The sequence below is a fragment of the Adiantum capillus-veneris genome, chromosome 6 (genome assembly GCF_014529385.1).
Source record: "Adiantum capillus-veneris isolate H3 chromosome 6, ASM1452938v2, whole genome shotgun sequence".
Classification (NCBI taxonomy): Eukaryota; Viridiplantae; Streptophyta; class Polypodiopsida; order Polypodiales; family Pteridaceae; genus Adiantum; species Adiantum capillus-veneris.
The window spans coordinates 24,604,089-24,627,397 of record NC_140936.1 but is presented as its reverse complement, the minus strand read 5'-3'; the positions used below and the strand labels follow the sequence as shown (position 1 = coordinate 24,627,397).

Sequence of the window (23,309 nt, the reverse complement as noted above, 5' to 3'; positions counted from 1 at the left end):
TTTGGATCTTCCCTCAATTACCTTGAAAGGTGCTTTTCTCGTGGAACTATGTACAGTGTTATTGTATGCATAGTCCACTAAGGGTAAGTATTTCTCCCATTGGGATCTTTGATCTACTTCTGCTACATAGGTTTCTAGTAGAGCAAGAATTTTTAGGTTAGATATTTTACTTTGGCCATCCGCTTGCGGGTGATAGGCCAAAGAGAAGTTTAGACTTGTCCCTAAATTCTCAAAGAGACCCTTCCAAAAATTAATGGTCATTCTAGGATCTCTATCCGCCGACAATATGGAATTGGCAAGCCATGGTACTTGAAGATTTGTTATATGAAGAGGGTTGCCATTTGATGGGCTTTGATAGTCTTTTTTATAGTTATAAAATGAGCTTGTTTATTGAACCTGTCTACTATCCTCCATATTCCCATGGATAGACTTAGGCAATCCAATGATAAAATCCATGGATATGCTCTCCCACAGTGAATTAGGGATTGGAAAAGTTTGAAGCAATCCAGGTTGCTTCCCTCTATCAAACTTCGTCTTTTGGCATACCACAAATTTAGAAACATACTCTTGTATGTCTACTTTCATGGTAGGCTAATAGAAATATGTTTCAATCCCCTTTAAGGTAGACTGAATCCCTCTATGCCCCGCATAAGGAGGAGCATGAGATTCATATATTACTTTCTTACGTAGTGAGTTAGTAATGCATAGTCTATTTCCATAGAGAAGATAACCATCTCGTAAGGTAAAATTTTCCTCTTTCTTCCCTAGTGCAAGGGCTGAAATCACATCTCTAAAATATGGATCAATAGCGTACTCATCTATCATAGAAGATAGATCATTGTGAGTTGCTATGGAAAGCGCATTCACTCTCGGCCGTCTTGAGAATGCATTGGCTACTTGATTATGCTTGCCAGCAATGTGAGCAATATGAAAATGAAATTGCGAAATAAAATTTTCCCACTTCATTTGTTTATCGGAGAGCTTGGTCTGCATCATGAAGTACTTAAGGCTTTGGTGATCCGTTCGCAGAATAAAAGGAGTCCCCAGTAAATAGTGCTTCCACGAGTCTAAGGCATGTAGAGCTACGAGGAGTTCCTTTTCATATATGCCTAGAGCTTGCTCAACAGGGTCAAGTCTTCGACTTTCATAGGCTATGGTGTGCCCTTCTTGGAGCAAAACAGCTCCAAGTCAATCACCACAAGTGTCACATTGGACCTCAAATGGCTTTGAGAGATCCGACAGTGTAAGCACAGGTTGAGAGATAAGCTTTTCTTTAAGCTTTTGGAAAGCATTGTTCTCCTTGGAAAACCATGTATACCGAACGTTTTTCTTTGTTGAGTCATGTAATGGTCCCGCAATTTGTGAGAACTTTTATGTGAAGCGTCTATAGTATGCACACATGCCTATAAAGCTTCTTAGTTCATGTAGATTCCTTGGATTCGGCCATCCTTTTATTACCTCTACCTTTGATGGATCCATCTGGATGCCATCTTGAGAGATAATATGATCTAAATACTGAATCTCTTGTAAGAAAAACTCACTTTTCTTTTGATTAATATAAACTTTATTCTCTCATAAGACTTGAAATATTACCTAGAGGTGTTGCTTGTGTTTGTCTAGTTAATTAGAGTAGAAGATGATATCATCAAAGAACACTCCAATAAAGGTTTGACAAGGCCTAAATAGCTTCTCCATCAAGCGGTTAAATGTGGCTGGTGCATTAGTCAAACCAAAAGGCATGAAAATGAATTCATAAAGGCCAAACATAGTGCCAAATGCAGTCTTTACAATGTCTTGATCAACTATCCTTATTTGATGGTAGCCACTTTTTAGGTCAATCCTATTGAAGTAGGTCGACCCTTGCAGCGTATCAAATAGGTCTTCTACCCATGGAAGGGGAAACCTATTTTTGATAGTGATCCTATTTACTGCTCTATATTCGACACACATACAATATGTGTCGTCTTTATTTTGCACTAATAACACGGGTGAACAAAATGGAGATGAGCTAGGCCTAACGGTATGCCCTTCTCAACGAACTCATGCACTTGAAGCATAATCTCCTCTTGTTGAGCTTGAGAAATTCTATACATTAGGCAAAATTTGGACTCACAAAGGGGTCCTTTAAGGAGTTTGACTTTACCTCTCTCTATCAAAACGGGCGCATGGATAAATGTCTGCAAACAAACTCCAAAGTTGGCAGAGGTTTGACAGTTAGAATGTCCTCTTCAAGCTCTATCTGTTGATATATAGCACGCCATGAGATTCCTCATATTTTAGAAGATTCTTTTTTTGATTCACTTAGATTCCGACAGAGTTGTCACATCATAGGTGAATAAAAAAAAGAATCTTCTAAAATATGAGGAATCTCATGGCATGCTATATATCAGTAGATAGAGCTTGAAGAGGACATTCTAACTGTCAAACCTCCACCAAATTTGGAGTTTGTTTGCAAAAATTTATCCATGCGCCCGTTTTGGTAGACAGAGGTAAAGTCAAACTCCTTAAAGGGCCCCTTTGTGAGTCCAAATTTTGCCTAATGAGGAGGTTTATTAGGCGGTGAACTTCCTAGAAGAAGTTCAATTGCATGGTCATCATTGCCTCATTTAGGAGGTAGTTCACGATGGATGTCGTCAATAAAAACATCTTGAAATCCCTTGAGAAAATTGGATAACTCTAAGTCCTTGTGATTGTTTATATTTTCTTTTGCTAAAGCATTAGGTTCATTTTGAGAATCTTTAACAAAAATCATGTACACAAAAATAGAGCTCTTTATTGACTTATTGAAAGCTTGCATATGTACAATGGGTATGGTATTACCCAACTCCTTAGCATCTATGTACATATCTTTTTCCTTGAACCTAAAGTAGATTTTCCTTTCAGGGAATTTAACATTGACAGCCATGCGATCAAAACCATGGTTCCCTGCACATGGAGCCTCAGTTTCCCAATTAAGGGAGTGACTGACGCTTCTTGCCCCTTGAAAGCACCATCGACGGGTAGGAAATCTCCCATCCCATAGGCTTGGATGCCTAGCTTGGTGGCCAACTCTATGGATATGAAACTGTGAGTAGAACCAGGGTCAAAGAGAATAAAAGAATCATATTCTCTTACCTTTCCCCAAGCATGGCATAGAGATCCTTTGTGGTGAGCTTCCTCTTCTTGGATTTTGACCAAGGTAGCTCTAGGAGGCTCGTTTCGTGTATTCTTGTGGGGGCAAGCACGATAAGCATGCTCTTGCTCCCTGCACTTGAAACAACGGTTATCTTTAGGATAACGCTCAAGCTCTTTAGGAGAGAGTTTATTTTTGCCTTTATAAACTCCCTTCTCCTTAGCTTTGTTGTTGTTGGCATTGCCTTTAGGAGACTTTTGGACATTGTCCTTCCCCTTAGGCTCATTGTTACAGTCCTTATTCTCCGTGGGCTTAAGATTTCTCTTAGACCTTGGTTGGAAATTGATTCATGAAGCCACCATGGTATGCTATATGACCGCAGATATGGTGCGTGGCCTTTGGGAGTTGACATACTCCACCATATCTTCAGTTAAGCCCGCACAAAATTGTTGTTTTTGCTCTCCAAAATCCATATTTTTGAAGAGAGTGGCTTTCATATGTAAGTCCCAAAACTTGTCTACATAAGGACAAGATTTGTCATTCGGTGAGTACTTTGTCTTATTTTGCATCGGTAGCCAAAAACTGCTTCATGATGGAAGCTCTTAAAGCTTTCCATGTTCGTGGAGCTTCACCGTTTGCCCATAGGCTAGACCACCATTGCCTGGCAGACTTTTGAAAATGCATAGCTACATGGCATAGCTTAGAGGACTTCGTGAAGCCTTCATCTCCAAACGCTGCATCCAACTATTGAATGAAGGCCAAGACTTTGTCCGTAGCATCAAAGGTGCCATTGTAGGTAAGGAAAGAGATGTTCTTTCCTCCCTCTTTGAACTTCTTGAGCTTGGACGATCTCTTCCACGCGGTATAGGATTTCCTATGGCCTCTTATTTTTGGTGGTTCAAAAGTTTCACCGTCACTTTCTTCAGAGGAGGATGGAGAAGAGGGTGATCTCTTTCTCGCCTTTTTCTTCCCTTGGTCTTCCTTGTATGCACCATCACTTTCTTCATAAGAGGAAGAAGATGAAGAAGATGGAGAAGAGGGTGACCTATTTCTTGCCTTTTTCTTGTCTTGTTTTCTGTCATCTCTCTTTGAATTATGGTGTGGAGAAGTGTGCGATGGTGTTCTCCATTTAGGGGGTGTTGGAGAGAGTTTTTCCCTCCATCTTCGTGGAGCCATCTCCACTGAGGTGGCAAGAGACTCACTTCTTTCTCGTTTTTTGGTGGGGGCTGTTGAGCTCTCCTTTGGGAAGGAGATGTGTTGTCAAGTAGTAGATTTTTGAGCCCTTCATATGGATCAAGAAGGGAGGTCCTCAAGCTAGCTATAAATGATTGGTATTATTAATTGCAATTAAGTAAGTAGACTAGGGATTTTTCTGCCTTGCAGTGCGCTTGCTTTTTGCAGATAACGGGGCATCACCGTTGAGAGCTATGGTCTTAATAGTGGAGTCCTTGTGCTCCAATACCACTGTAACATTTAATGGCCTAGTAACTTGTGTGTAGTGGAAAATAGCATAAACATATTGAGCATTTCATTAGAATAGATTCCTAATGAGCAAAGCAAGAATGCTTGGATGGCGAGAGCAACAAAAGTCATAACACCTAGTTAGATAGGCATGAAAAATAATTCAAAAGAGAGAGAAATTAATCTATTGCAATAGTTGAGGACCGGATTTACATGGAGACGGTCCCCACTCCAAAAGGCTTTGTATTATAAGTTTCCCCCATCAAGGGAGACATTTTACAATACAATACTTTGTGTTCCTTCAATAACTTGCTGGTGCAATGAAGATGGAAGCTTCAAGCACCATGTACACACTTATAAAACACAACATCAATTCCCTCACGGTCTCACACCCAAGTCCTCACACATCTTCAAAGATGGTGAGAGCTAGTGGGGTACGAGAGTAGATTGAGAGGAAGGAGTATTCTTACGAGAAATAAGTATATCTCCTCACATAATCACTCATAAAATCTTAGCATAGATTAGTAATTAGCATGGTAGAGGAGATGAGCATGCATTGAAGCTTGGCTCTTGGTTGGATTTGCATCACAAAGCCAAGAGTTGTTGGTGTAGTCCTCCCTTCTCACAAGCTTGGAGTAGGTGATGAGCTTTCCATTAAAGCTTGAGAAGGAGAGAGTTCTTTGCTTCACACATGAGATTGTGTGAGTGTGTGTGTGATAATGCCTTGCCAAAATCAGTCCCCCTCTCTCTCTTGGTCGACCCCTCATGATTTTTACTCATGCTAGCACCCCATTGGACCCTGCAAAGCTTAGCCAATGATAATTGAGAAGCATAAGTGATAGCCTTGTGACATGTGTCCCTTTCCCCTTTTGTGAGAGCTTTAGGTAATTAAATAATTAAATTAAACTCTCATTGGACCCATTAGTTTTCTAGCCAATAGGAATCAGGAAAGACATTGGCCTGTTGAATGTTCATTGGACCCCTTGGGAGACTATCCAATAGTCTTCTAGAGAACTTAGTTGTTGGTTCTTTTATCAAGTGTTTTAAATGAATTAATGTAAATAGACTCTAGCTTAATTCTCATTGGTCCATCTCTATGGACATCCAATAGGAATTGAATGCATCTTGGGGGCAACTGGGCTAGGAACCTGATATGTGTCCATTATGCCCTTTGTGTAAAGAGAAGCCTTTGTGTGTGTGTGTGTGTGTGTGTGTGTGTGTGTGTATTCTCTCACCTCACTCTCTCACTTACCCTACCTTTAGGACTCGCCCCCTCCTATTTAGGAGTCTTTGAAGACTTTGTGTACACTACCAAGTATCCAATTTTCCTAAGCAATGACCATTGGACTTAACCTTTGAATTTTTGAAGCTTAGCATTTTGGAAGTCTCAATGGGCTGAACCTTAGGTCTTTGAAGCCCATTGCTCTTCTACAGAGGGTCCCCCTTTGGATCCCTACTGTGACCAGTCTGCTAGCCTTACCAATAATCTAGCTTTTTCTCCCTTGGTACTTCCCCATATTAAATGATCAGTTTAACATGAGAATATCATTTAGGAGAATTAGATATTAGTTATTATGACACCCATCCACTGTAACCCTACACTAAAGTCCATCAAGGGCTACCCCACATGGGCCCATGCCCTGGTGGTGGTTGAGCACAACACATGTCCTTCTCCCTTCCCTGTCATAGATAGGTCGCCTAGAAACATATCGTACCTAGACCTAGATCCCACGGCCTCATAAATAGAAGCAAAAGCAAGGAAATGAGAGTCAATGGGGTAGTAGGGACCTCCAAATCCTAGGGGGTGAAAAGACAAGGCAAGGATAAAGTATCTCAAGCCTATAAAACCCTACATGGTCATGGAATGGACCCAAAACTCAAGGCTATGATTGACTTGAGAATCTTAACATGAGAGAACTACCCCTCTAGCCGTGAACAGCCACAAAATAGCCCTCACTCCCTAACACTTGTTACTCACAAAAAACTCATACCGATTGAATGAATTGAGGGAGATTCCATAGATTTAACACCCCTTCTTATCTCCTACTAAGAAAGAAGGATGTTATCCCAAGCCTACCAAACCCTACATGGTCATGGAATGGACCCAAAACCCAAGGCTACATCTAACTTAAGGATCTTGAGATTGGAGAACTGCCTCACACTAGCCACGAAACCAGAACCCAAGGCTACACTTAACTTGAGGATGTTGACATCAGAGAACTACTCCACATTGGGCGTGCATAGCCACAAAATAGCCCTCAGTTCCTAAGATATGTCCCTCACAAAAAAAACTCATAGTGATCAAATGAATCAAGAGAGATTCCATAACTCTAACATCCCTTCTTAGCTCCTGCAAAGGAAGAAGGATTTTATCTCAAGCCTACCAAACCCTACATGGCCATGGAATGGACCCAAAACCCAAGGCTTCACCTAACTTGAGGATTGCAACATGAGAGAACTACCCCACACTAGCCGTACATAGCCACAAAATATCCCTCACTCCCTAACACCTGTCCTTTACAAAAAACTTGGACCGGTCACATGAATCAAGAGAGATTCCATAACTCTAACACCCCTTCTTGGATCTCGCAAACGAAGACATCCCAAGAAGCTAGAGTGAGCAATTTGCAACTATAAAGAGATGGCTTTGTGGACAAGAATATGTACTACAAGATTCCAAGGTTGAACACGAGGAATTTAAGTATCATCAAATCACTACCCTTAACACTAGGTTGGTAATGGGACACTTTTATGTCCTGTCAAGTGACCATTTTCCTTGAATTATGTCAAGAGTTTCAAAATGGATTTTGAGGTGATATCTGTCTAGAAATTTGTCTCATAACCTGAAAAAAACTCGACATTTTTTTGGAATATCAATTCCATCTTTAACTTTGTCCTTGCACAACATTTTACAACCTAAACTGTGTGAAAAAACGGGTCCTATTTTTGGCTTTTTCAACTTTTTGCAACTATACCACTTTAGAATTCATGTTTGTGAGGTCTATAATGCTAGAGAACTATCTTTAGTAGTCCTCAACATGTCCTGATACTTCTAGGGAGAAATAAATGCTAAAGTTGTAAGTTATGACCAAATTACAAAAATTGTCAAATCCTGTTTTTTAGCCAATTTTAGCTCTTCTATGATTTTTTTGGTGGCTTTCATGATATCCAAATGTAGTTTTGATTTTCTATGTCGCATATTGTAACATAAAGCTAATATTCCTTGAGTTTTGGGGCACCTAATACCCTATTTTGTATAGTAGACAACGATGGTTGATTTTTTCAATTATAGAAGAAAACAAAACATTCTAGTATATCAAGTATAGCTTTTTCAACATTGTTAGTTTCTTGTGACAACTACATGCATTTTGTAGGTAGTAACCATATCTAGTCGTAAGGATCAAATTTTGCTAGATATTGAATAGTTTCTATGGGATTCTACAACTCATAATGTTGAACCCAGTTTTTTCATGTTTGCTGTATTTAGTACTTCATCTTTGTCCCCAAGATTCCCCTTGGTAAGAGATGTATTATTCTTTTGACATGCTCCATGGCTCCTTATGAATCTAAAGGACAATAGGGAACTAAGAAAACATGCATATATTATTTGTATTGAGCGTGGCTATAGAAACTTTGATGATAGGTTGAAGAATGGTAAAAATTCATCTTTTTTGTACCTATTTCTTTTGACAAAATAAAAAATATTGAGTGAGAAGCAATCATATGTTCTGATCACCAACCCATTGAAGGTAACTAGGGAATTTATCTCAAGTCCTACAAAAATCCATAATCTTATTTTTATGCAACAAAACATAAGAAATGACTGTTTTGATGAAAATGTACTGGTCCATCAATTTTGGAGGCTTGGTGTGACCAAAAGATGAGAAATTTTACAAGTTTCTTATTTTTTCCATGTGTAGTAGGCCTTGAACTATAACCTCATGAAAGGATTTTACAAAATGAGTGGATCTACTATGGTTTTGGAGGTTTTTTTCAAAACCTTGAAAGGACACTTTTATGTCCTGTTAGGTTACCAACCTAGTGTTAAAGAAGTAGAAGAAGTAAAATTCTTTCCTTGAAAGTAAATCTAGCTCTAGCAAGAACGTCCACAACACAAATGACTCACAAGTTGCACAACCACTTATGCAGAAGGCACTGCTTAAATAGATTGCATCAAAATTGAGGGTAAAGACATAAACTATTGGTGTCCAAATAATTTTCCAACTCTCAAGAGCTCCAGCCTCAAGGAAAGAGTCAGAAATGTGCACCTGCAGTCACATAGCACAAGCCAAAATCTTCAAGCTACTACAAGAAGTCTAATGGATGGGAGACACAATGATCTAAGAAATCAATTGTTCGATGACAAAGACCAAAAAGACTGTACCAACTACCATATAAAATGATGAATTACAAACCATATTAGAAAGAATTTTATCTAAGGTGAGAGTGACAATTGCTATGGATCTTTATCTACTTGGAACACATCCCACGAGAATAGCACCCCATTCTCAAAGTGAGTCAAGAACAAACATCCAATAGAAAGAAACACACATTTATACTAAGACTATAGCTAATACGGAAAGATCGAGGGACCCTACACCCAATCTCTACAAGAGAAGGACAAGTAACTACTTCTTGCACGCACTAGGAAGAGAAATCTCCACACCACAAATCTGAAAGGTGAAGCAAGCAAAAAAGTGGGTAATGAAGAATTGTACTCCAAAGCACACCATCCAAATCCATGAGAAATGGGCAAGGAAACTAAAGACTAGAAGACATCATGCATGGCACTCTGCCAAATGGAGCACCGACAATCAACTAAAGATAATAACATGGATGCCCCCCCTAAAAGAGAAGTAATCTCAAAATTACATACTCAAAGGTAAAAATTGGCTCAACCCCACATCAAAACTGACTAAACATTGTCAATGAAATCTCAAGGGCTAAAGTCAAGAGGAAATCAGTTCTCTTTAAGTACATGAAGCCCCTTCCCAGTCAATCTTGGGAAAAGAGAATAAGTACCACCAAAAAAGAAATATGAGACAACCTAGAGTAAAACTGCTTTCTTTGTAATTGAATAGTAAAAAGTGAATCTCAAAGAACACAACTCAAAAAAATTCCACCATCAATAAACTCAAATAGCTAAGAATAGGAAAACCTGAATGGTCATCACCTAAGGATCATATTTGCTAGAGAAGCCATTCAGATCCAACCACACCTAGCTACTCAAGTAGACTCTATGAGATCAAACCAAATGTTTGCCACTCCTTTGCATCTACCAAGACCAAACCAATAGGTACAATCCAATACAATATGAGAAACTCCATGCAGACTCAAAGGAGCACATATACTATTGCTATTGAAGCTTCCTTCCTTAAAATCTTCACTAAAATCATCCTTTTGAAGGGAATATACCGACCACTGAACTATGCAATTAATATCCAATACACAACACAACACCAACAGTCAAAGTAAGAGTGATGGAGCTCCCTAGGGGAGATACAACATGTCCACAAAGAACGTTGGGGATGATTTGTAAAATGCTAGAAAGCTCGGCAAAAAATCACTAGGGATCTTGCTAGTTGTGGCCAAATCTACACCCAAAGGGTTGCCCCCAAGGTTGGACCTATCCAAAGGAATATACGAGAGAAGCATCAAAAGGGTATTGACCATGGAAGTACGAACTAGATGTCCCCACAAATTACCGACACTATGTGCAATACCTATCATTCAAAGGATCTTGACAAATCTACTATCCAAACATCAAGACTACCACCAATAAGAGTTTGCAAGCATGTTCCACAAATGGTATTGAAATGCTCACAAAAGAGAAAAAGGAAGTACTAAATGTGTAGGGCCACACTACCATTCATGAAGAGAGAACATGGAGAAAGAGTAGTCCACCCTCCAACAAAACCTCCTCGAACTATTATCATTGCTGGTTAAGCATCTGGCACCACATGATCTACCTCTTTCTAAACCTCATCTGGGATGATCATAAAGGAAGTAATGGAAGTATCCCCAACTAACTATCAAAGCCAACTCCAACACATGCATTAGAGCACGCACCTAGTTTAGTGCATACCAAATGAACAAGAGTCAATTCTCCGGGGGGGAGGTGGGGTGTCACTTGTTTTTTTCTCACATTTTCACATGTAGAAGGGTACTAAAAATGGAATTGAAAAACAATTACAAAGTGAATAGGAAAAGGGTGTATTTTATTTGGCAAAATTTCATAGATAAGGAGTTTTAGAAATAGTCCTTGAATGCACGTGATATACATAATGACCCCCAAGAGTCACTTCAAACTGGAACTAATCTTCCATTCGTGGATGGAAAATACAAAAATAAAAGAACATCCTTTAATTCAATAAGGAAAGGGAACCCCCTTTGTCATCCATAATATTCAATCTAGTACAAAATTGTGATCAAATCATCAACCTGCTACCCATCATATAAGTAGCTTTGTCAAAAATTCCAAGAAAAACATGCATTTGTAAAAGGCACATTAAATCTAGTAATCCATCTCCTCAAGGGAACAAAAACTAGCCATAGAATCTTTATTAAGAAGTGTGGACAAAGATCCTTCTACTGTCCAAACACTTCCCTTTGAAGAAGAAGCTAGAAATAAATAGCTCCCCCTGTGGATCCAAAAACTGCATGCTTGCCCCCCTTGTAGGAAGGCACAACAACATGAATCCATCTAGGAAAACCAAAGAAATCCATCAACACTATACATCATGAAACCTCCATTGGGTTCTCCTCCAAGCATAAAGACAAGAAAGTCCTAGACGAGGGTCCAACACAAATCAGTCCCAAACTTTAGGAAAGGGTAGGAAGCTTCTTCTCTCTCAATTGGTTCTTGGCACTAGATCAACCAAATTTGAGCATCCAAGATGGTCGTGTCACCTAGTCTAGCTCTAGTACCATGTCAAAGGTGGCAACAAAAGATGCAATAAAGATAAGAATTGTCTTGAACACCATATTAGTGAATTTGGGAATTTCTCAATTTCCACTTTCAAAATGAGCATAAGATTTGACCACATGGCCAAATCTTAGCCAAAGTTTTGAGAGTATTTCTCGAAAGAGATTTTCAAGTACTACCTTCTGGAAGGAGTTGGCCTTAAAAAATATCTTGAGATTTTTCCATATGACCAAATATTTAAGAAATTAATTGGTGATTCCCAAATTGGCTCTAAAGTCTCAAACTCTCTAATATGGTGTTCTTACGAGATTGTTGGACACTTGGACTCCAATCTAGAACACCTACAATGCCACATACATAAAAAAGGCAAATGTGGAGAAGAGAGATCATTGATGTAGAGAGAGGTAGGACATCTAAGAGAGAGAGAGAGAGAGAGAGAGAGAGAGAGAGAGAGTAAAGTCTCTCCATGCTGTTAACAATTGCTTATACAAGTGACTAAGGGTGGACCCCGGCTCACATGCCCCAATGGATAGACCCGGGGTACACAATTGCAAGTGCAACTGACACTCCTAGGTGATCCTACACATGAGACCATTGGCACGATCTCCCCATGGGCAACACCAAAGTACATCTCCTCTCAGCACCAAGGTAGATCTTGAGAGAGAGGAAACAAGGCTCAAGGCTTTCATCATATGGATTTCCTAAAGAGGAAAACAAAAACTCTAGGCTTGCATTAGAGATGGAATGTCTCTACATGTGGTCACCCACACATGGGCTGCCTTGAGCATATGGTGTTGCCAATGTGCTCCCCCATAGCCAAATCTAAGAGGAAAACATAGAATGTCCAAGAACATTGGGATGGGCTGCACCCAAAAAATGATAGGATCTACCCTCGGAATAGGCTACCCTAAAGTCCCATCAAGGGCTAGCCCACATGGGTGTCGCTCCCTACTAGCTAAGCATAACAAGTTCGCTAAAGCCTCCCCCTACCCTCTCATATATGTGTCCCCTAGAAACCTACTTGACCTAGCCCTATAGCCCATGATTTCATAAACAACAAAAAAAACAATGATATTGGAACAATGGGGCAATAGAGCCTCTAGCGCTTGACGAGAAGAAAGACGAGGCTGGGATAAAATATCCCAAGCATACAGGAGCCTACATGGCCACGAAATGTAGCAAAAATCTGAGGTTACACATGCATGGAAGATCCCAACATGAGAGAACTACCTCAGATTGGTCGGGCACAACCACAAAACAACTCTCACTCTCTAACACTTTTCTATGAGAGGAACTAGGACCGACTGAATGAATATAATCTAGAGAGATTCCATAAATCTAACAAAAGGATGGAAGGCGTAAAGGTGCTCAATAAACAAGATAGAGTAGAAATCTTGGTATTGCTATTTCCACAATATTTTTCTCTACCACTACTGAGGTATCCTAGATGTGAGGGCTCATGTGAGCATCAGGTGGAGACAAATGACTTAGATCACTCCAAGGATGTAGAGCTTGAAGGGGTTGAAGTTTATGAGAGAAGCGTGTCTTGAGTATGGGGATGCGTGATGGGGTTCATTCTCACATTATGAGATTCTCTTTTCTTTAAAATGTGTTTATCTTGGATTTCTTGTTATCACATTCAAATGCCTATTACCTTTAGTGGATTAGAGGAGATAAGTCTCTCTATGGATTGTCATGTTGGAAGATTAACCTTGATAAAGCACATGCTCAATAGAGACACCTTGTGGGATGACCTGCTATGAAAAGTGATAAATTATGATGTAGCATATTATCATGGTTTATGGAGATTGTCTACATGGGACAAACTATTTTCAGCTACACCTACTAAAATTGGTTCTGACACTACTCAAATGCTCGTTTTATCTTGAATATATGTATGCTCTAAGTTGGTTTGGTCAGGTAGGGTTAGATACACAGGAAACTTTATGGGAGATGAGAATGTTTTTTGGATCTTTGTATTAAAACCCCATCAAAACACTTTCTTGCTTATGGTTTGGAGGAAAAAAGGTATCTTCTCAATTAAACACGTACTTGAATTTTAAAGCAACGTTGTTGCTTTTTTGATAGCAAGACGAGAGTTTAGGCTTGGACATGGACTCGGGATGGATTGGATTCAACTTTGTGCTCATGTACTGCATATCTGGCTAGCTTAGAATAGCTCAAATCCACATGATAGATTCGGACATTGGATGCTTCCCACTACTATTACAAATTGGTGACTCTCCCTAACTAAGAAGTTATGTGAGCACCTTCTACCATATACATTAATTCTATATAGAACTATCTGGTAGAAATTGGTGTTTCTCACTAGTTAAGAAGTTATGTGAGCACCTTCTAATAGATAGTTCTATATGGAAGAGATGTAATGCTTGATGTGGTTTCTAGTGAAGGTAGCTATAGTTTCAAACATGAATTTACTTCTGAAGATTGCTCACTGCATCTAGGCTAGTTGGAGAGCTGTTAGTTAAGAAATGTATGCGAGTGTCCCGAGTGTCATAAGACAAAACAACTAAACACATGCTATGGAGTTGTTGAGTAGACATTAGTGGTGGAAGTGGGTTATTAGTGTCTCCAAATTGAATTCTGGAATATAAGGTTTATTAAATGTAAGGTAACATTTGGGATGCTTGATATGCTCGATGATGCAATGCAATTTTGTTTCACCTCCTTCAAATGTTGGTTCTTGCAGCTCATTTGGAATCTTAGAAATGTTGCAAGCTTTGATAAACAGGTTTACTTGAAAAACACTATATTGCACTAGTTTCTAATCACCACAACTTAACAAGATGTAACGATATTTGAGAGAGAGAGAGAGAGAGAGAGAGAGAGAGAAGAAGAAGAAGAAGAGAATTTTAAACCTGTAGGAAGCTATCCCAAGAGACCTCAAAGATCTATCCGACCAGAGTTGAGAACTCAAGAGCTATTGAGAGAGAGAGAGAGAGAGAGAGGAGGAGGAGAAGAAGAAGATAATTTTAAAGTCGTAGGAAACTATCCCAAGAGACCGCAAGAGAGAGATTTGTTGTGATTTTCAGGTATGGACGCGAGAGGTGAAGGTGGTAATGGTGGTGGGAGGCTTCTCAACGTCGGAGTACCTGCAAAGGCGGATAAGGGAGAGGTTCGAGGGGCCAGAGAGGCAGATCCTGTTTCCATATGAGCCTGGAAGCGCCATAATCATGGGTGCCGTGCAGCTGCGGCTGCACAACAGCATTCGATCGCGCATTGCACAGAGAACGTACGGCATAGAGTCAGTGCGGCCCAAGGAAGCGGGAGATCCCACGGCACTGCTGTACGTCGGGAACCAAAAGACAGGGGAGCTCAAATGCAAACAGGTATTCCATGTGCTGGTGCACAAGGGGGATCGCATCCCCACGGGCTACGCAGTGAAGCATCTATACAAGCCCGGGTACAAGAGCCAGGGGAGCATGCGCGTGGACCTGTACAGCACCCAGCTCGACACGGCGCCTAAGTTCACCAACGCTCACAGTTGCAAGTTCGAGGGTGGATTTGAGTTCAACATTGCGGAGTTTCGACGCCTCGGCACCTCATGGGGCAAGAAGCCATTAGGCGAGAATCGCCAAGTCGAGATCCGCCTGGTCTTTGGTGCCTCCTCCATCCAAGTGACCGCTCTCTGCAAGAACTTTGTCACCAAGGACTCTAGTGAAGCCACCTTCATCGCTCCCATCGACTGATCATCATATAATCACAATTTATGTCATAAATAAATAAATAAGTATATACATACATAAATATATGTAAGGAGAGAACAAAAGAAAAGAAGAACACACACACACATTGCATACACTCGGTGGCCGGCTTCTGACTTTCCACTTTCATGAGGTTTTTCATTTCCTAAACTCACAGAGCTTTTGAAAAAGGATTTTTGTTTTTCCTAAATTGTGAACACCCAATGTCCTTCAATAAGCAAAATAAAATTGTTTTTCCTAAATTGTGAACACCCAATGTCCTTCAATAAGCAAAATAAAAAAGAGCTCCTCGTAACCAATAAAACCATGTAACATATCTTCGATGGAACATGTATTCACTACAAGTTTTAGTCTTTTTCTCAACTTGAGCAAAATGGCACTTTTTCTACCCATTTTTCTACTACCAACTAGAAGTGTAGATTTGTTGTTTCACTATCAAAAGTGATTTTCCTATGCACAATTTTTATAACGCTTGTGATGAAATATCGATGACGTTAAATTAGCCAATGCACTAAGGGTGAAATATTCACACTTGATCCATGCAAAAAGACATCTAAATATTTGTACCTAAAATATTTCACCCAATGAGCATTGACAGTGCTTATTGTTTCACATGTATATATTATTTGACATCTATTTATTAGATTAGAACTAACTTTTTCATGGAAATTATTTCCGCTCTAATATATAAACTGGTAATTTTGACGATGATAACTTTTCATGCCTAACAATGTTTCATGCTATAAAATTTACTACCCTGTAATGTTTTGCACATACATTTTTAATACGTCCATAGAATATTTGCCCATAAAAATTTTCCCATGAGGATTATTCATTATCTAGCCTCTAATTTTTTATACCTGCATAGAATATTTGCACCCAAAAGAATTTTCCCGTGAGGATTATTCACTATCTAGCCTCTAATTATAATATGAATCTTTCATACCTGTCACCATTCTTATGCTTGTGTCTAGGAAAAATTTACTCATCTCTTTATGAAGATTTTTCCTACTTAGCAATATTTCATGCTATAAATATTAATAGCTGCTGGTTTTTACATTCATATTTTTTATGCCATAAACTTTTTGTAGCCAAATTATCTTTTCCATGTTTATTATTCACTCTTTAGCATAACGTTTCTCTAATTATAATGTAAACCTTTCATACCTATAATATTTCTTACCATGTTTGCACTAGGTGCCCATAAAGATTTGATGCATCCTATTATTCACTACTCAAAAAAAAGGTTTCACTCTATGAAAAGTGGTGTTCAAACTCATTTTTTCAATCACAATTTTGACTTTTTCATTGAGAATTGGGACATAATCAATCACAGCACCATGAGTATATCAAGGCTTTTTTTTTTCTATCGACACTTACCACAATGAAAAGGAGGAATCTTCTATGAAAAATATTCACTGGTGAATTCTTGCTCCAGATAGAAAAATTTCATGATGAAAAGAATTCTATTGAATACAATAAAAAGATTCTCTTAGTTTGTTTCAAAGAGGTATGTTGGTACCTCGATATATCATATTGAATATGATCCAAACTTTGGTTATCATGATCGATACATGCGTATAATTTGGGATATATAGTTCAAGTTATGAACTTTGTATACATAATGCTTAATCTTCTACAATGAGAAAAAAAGAGCTTCGAAAAGATCAAGAGCATAAATGGTGTTGCACAATACTTCTATCACATGTACATATGACATGTTTTTTGCCCGCATTTATTACAAATTAGTTATATTTGATCATCTTCATAAAATATGAGGTCAAGTAGTAAAACTATAAACAATCACAAAATCTTCTTGAGATATGTCTCACAAAAGGTGGCTTGTCTAATACAGGGAACATACTTGTTGGATACATATTTAAATAACAAAAACTCAAAAAAGAGAGTAGCATCTCAAAATTGCAAGTATCGTCCCGATATGAGTTTGCTAGTGAAGCTAAATCTAAAGTACTTCAATTCATCTTGACCAACATCTTCTCCTTTGTCCTTAGTGATATTCACTTTCTTGCATTGGAATGCCCAACTCACCAAAACATCCAATGTCTCAAGTCCTTAGCGCAATTTCCTAAAGTTCAATGATTCCTTAGGAGTTTTCTCTTGAATTTCTTTCAAAAAGTCATTAAGTCGTTTGTACATCAAGTCTACATTGTCCTCTCCCATAAGCTTCAAAGAAATGGCTTCCTTTGTTGATTGCTTTATGTTATTGATCTATCAAAATCAACAATCAGCCACATAACAAGTAGATCTTTAGCTCAAAAAAAACTTAAAGTATACGTGCTGTGACATTTACAAAAGGCCCAAGGCTAGGTATACATGAATTCACATACATGAGTTAGTGTTTTGATTCCTTGATGAGAAAGATTCACGTTCATCTTTCGAGCAATTAGAATCTACAAAATCAATAAGTTACATAAGTTGATAATGAGCTCAAGGGAATAAATATAAACAAGTTAATAGTAATATACTTTAGAAGAGTTTTCTTTGTATTTTGCAGGGACTTTTTTCTCCCTCTTTGAAGTTCCATTTGTCTTTACAGTAGTTGTACTACATGGTTGCTAGTTGGCAACATCTTTAAGAACCTACCAAAACATGTTAATATGTAAGCTGTAAGATGAATACATATATTTATTAAAGAGTTAGTGGTATAAACATATTTTCTTTTTCAAGGGAACTCTTTTCTTTGTTTTGTTTTTTCCCTAGCAATAGGACCAAAGTTAAAATATCAATGAACTACCACACAACTATAGCATTCAAGTATTCATGTCAATTTATTGGAGACACTCACCAATAGTTTACTCACACAAGAAACTTTTTGCTTCTTAGATTGTGCATTGTTGATGGGGTTATCATCATCCTAAAAGACATACTCAAGTTGAAACAAACATATGGCCATTTAAATACTGGAAGTGTGATAAATGTATCACTTGCAAATGGCTTTGTATCACTCTCCTCATCATTTTTCAAGGGATGCTTTGCCACCTACATATAAACTTCCATTAAATAACTAAAACATTTATAATTACCATAATACTCAAAAAATGTCATAATAATCAATATCTAATTCTCCTAAATGATTTTATCATATTAAACTGATCATTTAATGTGGGGAAGGCCAGGGGAGAAAAAGCTAGAATATTGGTTAAGCTAGCAGACCGGCCACATTAGGGATCCAAAGGAGGGAAAATAGGGATCCAAAGGGGGGGGCCATCTGCAAAAGAGCCATGTGCAACAATGGGCTAAAAAGACCCTAAGGTTCAGCCCGTTAAGACTTCCAAAATGCTAAGGTTCCAAAATTCAAAGGTTGTGTCCAAAGGTCAACCCTAGGGAAAATTGGATGCTTTGTGTGTGCCCTAAAAGTCTTTGCACATCCCTACATGGGAGGGGGTGAGCCCTAAAGGTAGGGGATGAGAGAGAAAGCACACACACACACACACACACACACACACACACACACACACACACACACACACACACACAGGCTCCCTTTACACAAAGGGAATGAGGGACACATGTCAGCTCCCTAGACCAGATGCCCACAAGGTGTGTCCAATTCCTATTGGAAGACCCTTGAAGTGGACCAATGAGAATTAAGCTAGGGTAAATCTAGTTTAATTAATTTAAAAACATTTAATAAAAGAAACCAATGAGAATTAAGTCTCCTAGAAGACTATTGGGCAGTCTCCCAAGGGGTCCAATGAGCATTCAGGAGCCCAATGGCTTGCCTGATTCCTATTGGCCAGGAGGCAAAGGGGTCCAATGAGAGTTTAGTTTAATTATTTAATTACCTAAAGCTCTCACAAAAGGGGAAAGGGGGACACATGTCAGAAGGCTATTACTTATGCTGCTTAACACCCATTGGCTTGACTTGGGGAGGTCCAATGAGGCAAAAGCCATACCAATTTAGCAGGAAGGGATCGCCCAAGAGAGAGAGGGGGCTGATTTTTGCTTGGCATTGACACACACACACTCACACTTGACCATGTGTGAAGAAAGAATACTCTATCTCCTCCCAAGCTTTAATGGAGAGCTCATCACCTACTCCAAGCTTGTGAGATAGAAGCCTACATCAACACTCTCTTGGCATGTGGATGCAAATCCAACCAAGAGCCAAGCTTCCATGCATGCTCATATTCTCTACCAAGCTAATTACTAAGCTAATCTATGCTAATATGAGTGATTATGTGAGGAGATGTACATCTTTCTCGTAAGATACTCCTTCTTCCTCTCAATCTACTCTCATACCCTGCTAGCTCGCACCATCTTCGAAGGTGTGTGAGGTCTTGGGTCTGAGAACGGGGATAATTCAAGTTGTGTTTGATTAAGTGTTTTGCTTAGTGCATGAAGCTTCCATCTTCATTGCACTAGCTAGTCTTGAAGGAACACAAAGAATTGTATTGTACAATGTCTCTCTTGATGGGAGAAACCATAATACAAAGCCTTTTGGAGGGGGGACCGGCTCCATGAAAATCCGGTCCTCAACTGTTGTCAATAGCTTAATTTCTCTGTCTTTTGAAAGTATTGTCGATGCTATCTAACTAGGTGTTATGCTTTTTGTTGCTCTCTCCACCCAAGCACTCTTGTAATTCTCATTAGGAATCTATTCTAATGAAATGCCCACTATGTTCATGCTAATTTTCGCTACACATAAGTTATTAGGCCATTGAATGTTACAAAAAATATACCAAAGGTAGTCTCACAAAATCTTGTATGATAGATATAGAATGTTCTTTAGAGGGCCTGGTCAAGTCAAACATTTTCAATGTATGCTACAATGAAAAATAAATAAACTTTCAAACTTAGAGAGGCATATGTTTTTGCTTGCTCAAAAATGGTTCAAGAAGTGTTACTCTTTTGTTTTCATCAGCGGTGTTTTTCCAAATCAATGCAAAATCCTGCACTCAAAGGTGAGCTACTTGCCACAACATCGATCTGTTAAAGTATATTACAACGTGATGTATTTGAATATCCAATAACCTTACAGTACCTCTTTGACTTGCTTGTTTGGAGTCCCAGCGCCTTGGCCATTCACCTTTGAAGAAAAAACTTTTATTGAAAACAAAACTCACTACGATTGAAGAACATCTTAGTGGCCACATGATGGTTACACAAACCTGATCAAGCATCTTTGAGTACCAAGTATCATCTTTTGTGAAAGAGGAGGTCGATTTCATATGTGAGGATGATCCATGCAAAATATTTATAACCTATGAAAACATGTAGATAAAGTACTCCAGTATTCATGGAGTAAATTCAAGAACACAGTCTACAAATACATGTTTTGAATGTCCCAAATCATATTTAGAAGACAAATTTGTTGGTTCCAATTAATTGAAGGCCTTGTTTGGAGTGACATTTTTCTTGAGATCACAAAATTAATACATAAGAAACTCTTCTAAGAAGATATTCAAATTTTATGTAATTGACCAACCTCCAATTGAACTTCAAAAATATCTATCTTCCCTTCTATAGTTGAATTGAAACTATGGCATTTCTTGTAAAAATGAGGAAAGACTTGTATCCTTGCAAGGTTGTACCTCAAGAGTTAAAATGTCAAAAAAAATTAAGCAAAAAATCAAAAGTATAAGAAAAAATTCTTACCAGCTCTTCGTAAGTTGTTTTATGCTCATTCATACTTATATACACAACTGGAACTTCTATCACTTGTCCCTAGATTCAAATATACCAAGGTGAGTTACTAATTAATCGAAAAATAACCATATCAAGTGACACAACTTAAACTCAATCATTACTCACAGTTTGCAATTATGATACTTGTACGAGGCTTCCAGGAATATAAAGTTCAATGGTATCATGATTGATTGATTCAATTTGAACCCTCAATTGTTCATACTTATTTCCACCACTTAGCTTTGAAAGAACTACTCATATGCCAATTTGTTTCGTGTTTGCATCAAGAAATGAAATAAAGAAAAAAATTTGTGGCATACCTTGAAGAAACAATCCACATCTACATTGGATATTCTCCTCTAATCTGATCTTGGATGAACCCATGATAGTCACCTTCTCTTGTAGTACATTTGCTGGAGCATAGAAAACATCATGCACGGTTGGTGTATGCAAGGCTTCACTATCATTTCCTTGGCTTGCATCTTCGCTATCCAAATCGACCATTATTGCATCCAATTTGTCACCTTCAGCAATTTCCCTTGTTGATATCTCTTGGTGGAGATCCTTCTATGGTTTCCTTTACTAGTGTTTGGAAATATTGGCCCTACTTTGAGCCTCATATACCGTCTATGTTGATTTAGTTTGAGAAAATTTGTCGCTCTGTCATGTAGTCACTATCTTCTAGTTCTTTCTCGTTATTCAAAGGAGATAATGTCTTTCTTTTTTGATGGATGAACTTATCAACTGCCTCTTTCATTTTCTTTTCCTTAGCCAAGTCTGCATACATGAACTTTTTAAGTGAAAATAAACCAAGGCCTTACTCAGCCACCACCTGCAAATGTGCTCCAAGTTTCTATATATGCACAGTGTTCAAAAGATAAATTGTTGCAAAGAAAGGTTTTCTCGTTTGCAGTTGTTCGAAAGATTGGAGTCTTGGATCCTAGCATAGACTGAAGGTTGGTGTCACTTGAACAATGATTTTCTTCTTTCTCCTCCTCACGTGACATTGAGGATGATTGAAATGTGGTGAGTGCCTTTTGATCATTTTGAACTTGCTTCTCTCTAAGCAATGAAGGCTGATCTCTATTTGCAACTTTACTTTGAGCCCAGCTATGCAACATAAACCTGTGTCCACTTATGTAAACTCCTAGAGCTGCCCATGAAGCAAGAGACATGTAAAAAAGACTTCTTCCATTGACATTATTTTTGTGTATGTTGCAGGTGTACCGATATTGACCCAAAAATCCTTTAATGAAACATGAAACTTGATGAGCATTTATAAATGCTCGCCAATGGCTGGTCTTCCATGTTGACTTAAATAAAGATAACCTATTAAAAAAATACATGAATTAAAAGCCAATGGTAAGAAACATATAACAATTGAACAAATAACACTTGTTAAAAACTAATATAGTACCATTGCCCCGCTCATTATACCTAGGGATGATTCTAAATTCCAAAATCCCTTATGTATGGCATTTGTATTTGCAGAGCAGCACAAAGAGAGACCAAAATAATTAATAAAAATGATGATAGAAAATTATATACATTTCTCATGCTATTTCACCCCAACAAGCATTAACAAACAATTCTAAATACGAAGCTAAAAAATATGCATAATTTATGTCTTTTGTAACACTCATAAATACAAAAGAAAGAAGAGAAATGTATATAATCTCTCTTAAATGGTGATGAATGTATTATGTACATTGCCGAGAGAGAGAGAGAGAGAGAGAGAGAGAGAGAGAGAGAGAGAGAGAGAGAGAGAGAGAGAGAGAGAGAGAGAGAGAGAGAGAGAGAGAGAGAGACAGAGAGAGAGAGAGAGAGAGAGAGAAAGAGAGAAAACAAGGACTATAATAGCCCCGCACATGCCAACTAGGTGGTGTAAGAAAATCAAAAAATAATTACATTACACTAATTTTTCCTAGCTCCTCATGACAATGCAACCAAGGTATCCTCTTTCAAGGATACTTAACAAGCTTTCTATGGAGAGAAGCATCCAATTGGTTCTCCATGTATGTGTGTGTGTGTGTGTGTGTGTGTGTGTGTGTGTAGAGCCTATTAACTTAAATAAATAACACACCAATGAACAGGATGTTCAAAACAACGACTGGCTAAAGATGTCTAGGCAAAGATAAGTCCAGAAACAACTATGTGTTTGATTTATAATTGTACAACATAGTAAGAATGAAGTATCATTCCAAATGAATTTGTACAAAGGTATCAAAACTATCCCAATTGATTCATTAAATGTTTCCAAAGTCGGACTGCAGCAAGCTAAAACCTCTTTAAGCCAAGATAGAATTCTCACCTGCATCCATATAGTCAAGACAACAGATATGTTAGACTTGGCTACGTATGGCAGTCTTCAAAGAACCTATCAGTTGTTATCCATGTCAAACTTAGAAAGTATTTAGACTAGCTTTTGTCCTATACA

General features: G+C 38.4%; 1 protein-coding gene and 1 pseudogene across 1 annotated transcript in view; one reads left to right on the top strand and one right to left on the bottom strand.

Annotated features, from left to right (window-relative positions):
• Nucleotides 1-15,622, top strand: part of LOC147455270 (uncharacterized) — a 41,123-nt gene extending 25,501 nt beyond the window's left edge. Inside the window, exon 2 of the mRNA XM_086514092.1 lies at nucleotides 14,552-15,622. Within this exon, the coding sequence (XP_086370218.1) occupies nucleotides 14,552-15,208 (657 nt within the window). The 3' untranslated portion in view covers nucleotides 15,209-15,622. The remainder of the gene's footprint in view (nucleotides 1-14,551) is intronic.
• Nucleotides 15,623-17,547: 1,925 nt separating this feature from the next.
• On the bottom strand, nucleotides 17,548-22,180 carry LOC147455269 (uncharacterized; annotated as a pseudogene).
• Nucleotides 22,181-23,309: the final 1,129 nt, after the last annotated feature.